The 6,764-nt window shown below is 47.3% G+C and overlaps 1 protein-coding gene across 1 annotated transcript; it reads left to right on the plus strand.

The window, feature by feature from the left end:
- The first annotated feature begins 4,824 nt into the window (after window positions 1-4,824).
- On the plus strand, window positions 4,825-6,497 carry NEUROG1 (neurogenin 1). The gene is made up of 2 exons (XM_072641327.1): window positions 4,825-4,962; window positions 5,100-6,497. The coding sequence occupies exon 2, from the start codon at window positions 5,102-5,104 to the stop codon at window positions 5,816-5,818; it is 717 nt and encodes a 238-aa protein (XP_072497428.1). The 5' UTR covers window positions 4,825-4,962; window positions 5,100-5,101; the 3' UTR covers window positions 5,819-6,497.
- The last annotated feature ends 267 nt before the right edge of the window (window positions 6,498-6,764 follow it).

Below are 6,764 nucleotides of genomic sequence, written 5' to 3' on the forward strand. Positions count from 1 at the left end.
TATAGGTATAACTCAAGGTACTACATAGAAGCTTTCTTGATTCCAAGGTCATAACATTGTCAAGTATTGAGCTTAACATTTACTAACACCACCAGAATTTTTTTCTCATGCCTCACTGATAACTCACATTTATGTAATAATGCAAAAACTCATATTTCTATAGTACTTAAAGATTTACAAGGTATTTTCCTTCACAATCCTAAATTTAAACTCTTAAATTCTGCTTACCTGTTACAAAGATTAAATGATATAGGAGATGTGAAAGTACCCTGAAAACACTTTCTTTAAAATTGTACATATATAGGCATTATTTGCCATATCTATTTTTATAAGAAAATCATAACTTTGGAACCCATTTTGTAACCTCATTCATCCACGGCACAGCAATGCTAGAGTCAAGAGATCTGGGTTTAACTCGGGTTTGCCACTTCCTTATTACGTGTCCTTGGCCAAATCTTTCATCTTCATTAGCCTCATAAGGAGTCTTTTCCCTCTCCGATCCCCCCATCATATAGCTACCAAAATAATAACAGTGAGAAACAAGCTTTGCAAAGAGCTTGAACCACATTCTTTTCTTGAATCCTCAGAACAACCTTGTGAACTGAATATATTATTATAGATTCTACAGTATAGCTCTAAGAGGTTAAATTATTTGCCCGGGGCAAATCCTTATTCTAGCCTTTCCTTGGCAATTGACAATGGTCTTTCCCTCCTCAAATTCTCCAAGGGCATTCTTTCTGATAGTTCCCTTGCCCTGCTTCACTCTCCTCATTGTGCTAGATTTATCTATCAACTATTATATGCCTCCATGAGAGAAGGTAAATTTCTTGAAGCAAGAGGTCTTGGTTTTATTTGTGTTGGTTTTGGATCCTTAGCACCTGGCACGATGCTATGCACACAGTAGGTGCTGATAAAGGATTGCTGAATTGAATTGTTGAATATAAAGAAAAGCTTCCATATTGGGGCTATTTCTCTTTGGAAAAGAGAAGACTTAGAAAGATCTAATGTCTATTAGCAGATCAAATATGTAAAGGCCTAAAATATATTTAAAAAGGATTAGACTTATTTTATGTGGTCCTGGAGTGGGAGGGAGAACAAAGAGAAAAATAGAGTGGGGTTGAGTGAGATGAAGAAAACATTAGAGGGGATATATTTTAGGTCAATATGCGAAAAAAAAAAAACAACCCTTTTTCCTCATCTGTAAAATGTGGTAAACTTTACTTGTCCTATCTACCCCACCAGGTCTTAGAGAGGATCAAATGAAGGGGGAGAGAAAATGCCTAAAATATGATACCAAACTGAGAGTTAAGCACTATTCACTCACCCAAGATCAGATGTAGCACAGAAATAATGTTACCTAATGACTGCTCAACATAAGGATAGTTCAGCATAGTTTCTAGGGGACAGAGGACTTCACCATCAAACCCAACACCACAGATGTCACCCTTATTTTCACTCTCATCATGGAAGCATGGGGATGAATAGAATGTGGGATATTACCTACTTGCCTCCTTCTACAGATGGCCCCTCGGAACCATGGAGGAAGACCTGTGGCTGAGGCAGAATGATCCAGCAGTTACTCAAATTGTGAATACCCTGAGATAAATCTTCAGGGCCAATAATTTGGCACCTTTCCAACATACATGGTCAGCAGTGACTATGTTGAATGATGAATTCTTTCCTTCTAAGAGATTTTTTCCCCAATCAAACTAAAGGTGTTCAACTGTCCTGAGACTGTTTTTTGGATATAATTAAAGAGGATAAGAAGAGAGCCCTTTATAAGACCCCATTCTATGACCAAGGATGTAATAAGATAAATTCATGTGTATGGTAAGGTGTTCTCACATTGGAAGAGAGAAAAATGGACAGAGTCTTGGCTATGGAATCAGAGGACCTGAGTTCAACACTTACTAGGCAGGTCTGATGTTACCTGTTACCTTGGGAAAGCCATCTAATCCCTTTGAGCCTCTGTGTCCTTATCTGTAAAATGAAAGGAGTCATACCAAATGGCCTCTGAGGTCCCTTCCAGGTCTAGAATTATGTACCCAAAGAGGTGAGAAACAAGAGGAAGAGGAAGAAATAGACAGTCCCTCCATATTGGCCAACTTGCCATTCCTATCACACAACACCCCATCTCCTATTTATATGCCTTTGCTTTGCCTATTCCCCATACTTGGATTGTTCTTCCCTCCCATTTCTTTGAGAATTTCTGACTTTCTTTAAGATTCAAACAGCACCTCCTCCAGGAGGGTTTTCCTTCTTCAACTAATGTCATCCACTCTACAGTTACCTTCCATCTGTTTTGTATTTATTTCCTGTGTTCTGACTGGCATGTTTTTCTCCATCATTAGAATGTAAGCTCTTTGAGGACAGCAGGAGTTATTTTTGCTTTTAAAAAAAAAAATTCCTGTGGCTTAGCACAGTGTCTGGCAGAAACTAGGTACTTAATAAATTGTTTTATATTGATTAATATATGAGAGAAAAATAGAGGTAATAAATGTATACAAGAGTGAAAGAGAGCACAAGAACAATGAGAGTGTGTGTGCGTGTGTGTATAGACCTTAGAGCTCAAGATCATTTATATAAAGTTCATAAAAAAAGGTATGGTATCAAAATACAATATACACAAAATACATGCAGGCATTTGTAGCAATCATTTGGAAAATAAGAAACAATTTCCTTTCAGTGAGTTATTTCAAGATGTCCTTTGAAAGATCTGAGTTGATTTACAGCCTTAACCAACCTAAGACCTATCTTAAGGGGGGAGAGGAGAGGAGGGGAGGTATCTACGTAGACAAAACATTCTTAAAAACTACAGATGCTAAGAAATGAATCTGAGATCCCTGCTTCCTTGGCTCTGAACAAAAGGAAGCAGGGGCTAAGACAAAATAACTAACAAAATGAGTCAAAAGTGCCAAGATTGGGTTTTTCAGCTTACTCCCACTCACCCTTTTCCCCACCTATCCAGCAACAGCAAAAAGGGATCAAGCAAAACAGACCTTTAGAAGTAGCCAGTGACTACTACAGTGACTACAGTAGCTGGATTCTCAATATGTGTTCCGCTTACTTTTCAAAAGCAGGTTAGGACCTCAGGTAAACTTTCAGGAAAAAGAAAAGCACCTGAAAGAAAAATGAGTAGGTAAGGTCCTATTGTCCATTGTTTCAAAAAGTATAGTTTTGGGGCTCAGTTATCGGCACTAGTAAAAAGGACACCCATTTTAATGGATCACCAAGTGGATAATTCAAAAATCATTTCTATTTGGCTGTGGGATTAATGTGAGGGAGGAGTGATTGGCAGATTCCCCCCCCCCCCCCCCCCCCCCGGCTAATTGACTCCCGGTGATACTAAAATTTGTTTCCCGTTCCCTGAGTGCATGGGTTGGAGATGGGGAGTAGTACGGTGACTCCTTTGAGAGCGAAGGCAGTAGGGAATTAAACATTTGTTGTTGATAATCCAAAGTGGCTAAAACCACCTAGGCAATTAATTGGGAAATGCCCATGCAGGGCTTATCTACCTCATTAAGCTTAATTCTTATTTGCCTTGATGAGCATAAGATCTCCCTTAATTCTATAGTCAAGTTCCCCTCCCCCAAGTTGGTGATGTGGGACAATTACATCCTAAAACTTGAGAGAAGTCTGACTCCCTAGAGAGAGAGAAGAGGTTTAGACAAGTATTCCCCAGCGTATTTGTAGACACTTAAAAGCCACAGTAATAAAGTTATCAAAATCACCCCTTTGGGGTTGGCAGCAAAGAAGAGGGAAACAGGCATAGGTTATTTTCTCCTTATGCCCTAAAAAAAATTGCATCTCCCCCTCGGAGACCGTGGAGATGGGAACAGGGTCCCTCGGGACTTCATCTCTTCACGCCAGGCGCTTTGGAACTATTATACATCATTACTACCTCCAGCCACCCCCTCACAACTCTATCCCAGGCAAGGGTGCAAGCGCTCAGCAGCCCTTTCGGACGTAGGTCAGGCAGGATTCACACACTTAAGAGAAAGACTAGAGGAAAGTTTAGCAGGGATTCCAGGGGCTCCCTTTTCCTCTGCCCAGGGCCGGAAGGAAGGTGTTCTTTTGTTTAGTTTTCCTTTTTCTGGTGGTGTGGTGTGGTGTGGTTGGGATGGGGGAGCAGGGGGAGGTGCGGGAAGCCAGGCAGCTCTGCTTCCCAAGTACCAGGACGCTCCGATTCACACCCGGAGCCACTGTCCCTTTGTGGCCCTGATCCCAGGCTCAGCGATGGCCCCCAAGGACAAGGCGCTGCAGGAAAAGGGAGTAGGGGGTCCCAGCTCCCGTCAGGGAACTTTACAGCTTTGCTGGAGGTAGCAATGCCATCCTCCTCTGTGCCCCGGGATCGCGGGGCTTTGGGGAGGTGGCGAGGGGAGGGGTGTGCCCCCCTTCACCCCCAAGCCTAACCTGCTGGGGATTCCTACCCTTCCTTCCCCTCCCCATATACTAATGAAGCCCGATCGGGGTTTAGCCTGGAGATAACTCACGTGGCCCGGCGGCCGCTCTGCCCTGCGATTGGCCCGCAGTAATTATAGGCACACTCCGGGGACCAAGGGGGGAAAGGGGAGGGGGACTCGACCCCCGCCTGCATAAATTATGCAAATCATCCAGGGTGCAGCACGGGGCCGACCTGCTGCCTCTCTCCATTCATTCTCTCAGGCGGGGGTGGGGGGCTGGGAGCAGGGAGCCCGATGGGGAAGGGGGGGAGAGGGAGAGCTGGAGGGGATGGGGGCACCTATTGTTTTTCAGGGTATATAAGGTGTCCTGAGGCCGGTCGTGTGCCACACTCGGCGCTCACACGAGCTGATCACGGGCGAGATAGAAGCGGAGACAAGGCGGTCGCGTGGCCCCTCCAAGGCGGCCGAGCTCGGAAGTTTCCGGGAACTTTCAGTTTCCTCCCCGTCTAGGGAGCTTCGCTTAGGGGGAGGGGTCGGGCCGGGACTCCAAACTCCCAAAGTAAGTGGGCCCTGAAAAGAGCGCAGCTCCCACCGCAGCTGAGGAGGGATCCCGCTCTCCTGCCTCATCCTCTCCCCTGCAAAGAATGTCTTCTTCATTCACACCTTTTCTCCCTCTCCCTGTCTGTTTCCCTCCAGGAATGGCCTCTCTCGTGGACAGCAACCTCTCTGACTTCGAAACCAGCAGCGATCTGTCCTGCTTTCTGACGGACGAGGAGGACGGCAGCGGGCTCCTGCCAGCCGCCTCCTCGGTGCCGCTCTCGGAGCAGCGCCGGAGACAAGAGCGGAGGGAGGACGACGACGAGGAGGACAAGGAGCGCAAGAGGCGGCGCGGCCGCGGCCGGGTGAGGAGCGAGGCTCTGCTGCATACCATCCGCAAGACCCGGCGGGTGAAGGCCAACGATCGCGAACGCAACCGCATGCACAACCTGAATGCGGCCCTGGACGAACTGCGAAGCGTGCTGCCCACCTTCCCAGACGACACCAAGCTCACCAAGATCGAAACCCTGCGCTTCGCCTACAACTACATCTGGGCCCTCGCCGAGACCCTGCGCCTTGCTGACCAGTGCTTGCAAGGGCCCCCCAAGGAGCTGCTCCTGCCCGCCTACCTCCACCCCACCGACTCCCCCAGCTCGGCCAGTGATGGGGAGTCGTGGCTGTCCAGCGCTTCCCCAGCCTCAGCCTCCTCCTCCTCGTTCTCCCCGCCCTCCTCCTGCTGCTCCTCATCCCCTCTCTCTAACCCCAGCAGCCCCGCGGCCTCCGAGGACTTTGGCTACGGCAACCCTGACCCCCTCTTCTTCCCGGGCCTGCCCAAAGACTTAGCCCACGGCGCTCCGTGTTTCGTGCCCTATCGCTAGCCGGGCCTGCGATGCGCCCACACACAGACTTCGCTCTGACACACGCGGGCACGTCACAAGTGACCCCGGGGAGGTCCCCTGAGCTCCAAAAGGGAGGAAGGGTGGAGGAGTAGGTATGGGGGGGGGTGTATGTGGGTGGGGAGGCAGCTTCAAGACCCGGTCCTCCTCCGCCTGCTCAGTTATCCGGGTTGGGTTCGCCCTTGGAGCTCTAAGTCATCTAGCCCCCTCCAGTCCCTAGCAGAGTCCTTCCCTTTTGCACTTTGTGACTTCCCCAAGACTCCCTTTGTGGCGCCGCTGAGCTGAGCCCCCACTGCCGGGGGAGTTAGCCAAGGGGCAGGTCAGCTGCTGAAGACGAGGTGAAAAGTCAATTTTACAATTTGTAGAACTCTAATGAAGAAAAACGAGCATGAAAATTTGGTTTGAACGGGCTGACAATACAATGAAAAGGCTTAAAAAGGAGAGACAAGGAGTGGGCTTCATGCATTATGGATCGTGACCTCCAGCACCGTCGTAGTGCTATAGAGAAGGGCTCAGCGCAGCCGACACGGGCTATTCAGCCCTGGCGCTCCATAGGAGTTTAATTTATTCAAGATGTTTCATTCATATGAAAATGTATTTTTGTACATAAAGAGTTTATTCTATTATTATGTATATGATCTGAAAGTTTACACTTTCTGTATTTCAGATGCTCCGTGTAAATAAAAAGTTTTTGTTTGTTTTTTCAAAGTTTAAGTTTCTTTGGTACTTGGGTCACTCGGGCTTCTCGGTACTCCTAAGGCTGAGGAAGTATATCAACCCTTTGGGGAAGCTGCCACTCATGACTGGGGCGGAGGCGGGGGTGGGGTGGGGTGGAGAAGAGACTAGGAGGGAGATAAACCCTGTTCTAATAGTCCTCTATTCAAATCCTCACTCTCTGGTGTCATCAGACATTAGAGAGTCTTTTCTC

The sequence above is a fragment of the Notamacropus eugenii genome, chromosome 1 (genome assembly GCF_028372415.1).
Source record: "Notamacropus eugenii isolate mMacEug1 chromosome 1, mMacEug1.pri_v2, whole genome shotgun sequence".
NCBI classification, from domain to species: Eukaryota; Metazoa; Chordata; class Mammalia; order Diprotodontia; family Macropodidae; genus Notamacropus; species Notamacropus eugenii.

Bases quoted from the DNA above. Each gene is read 5' to 3' on its own strand.
- NEUROG1 (XM_072641327.1), top strand. From the start codon at position 5,102: ATGGCCTCTCTCGTGGACAGCAACCTCTCTGACTTCGAAACCAGCAGC.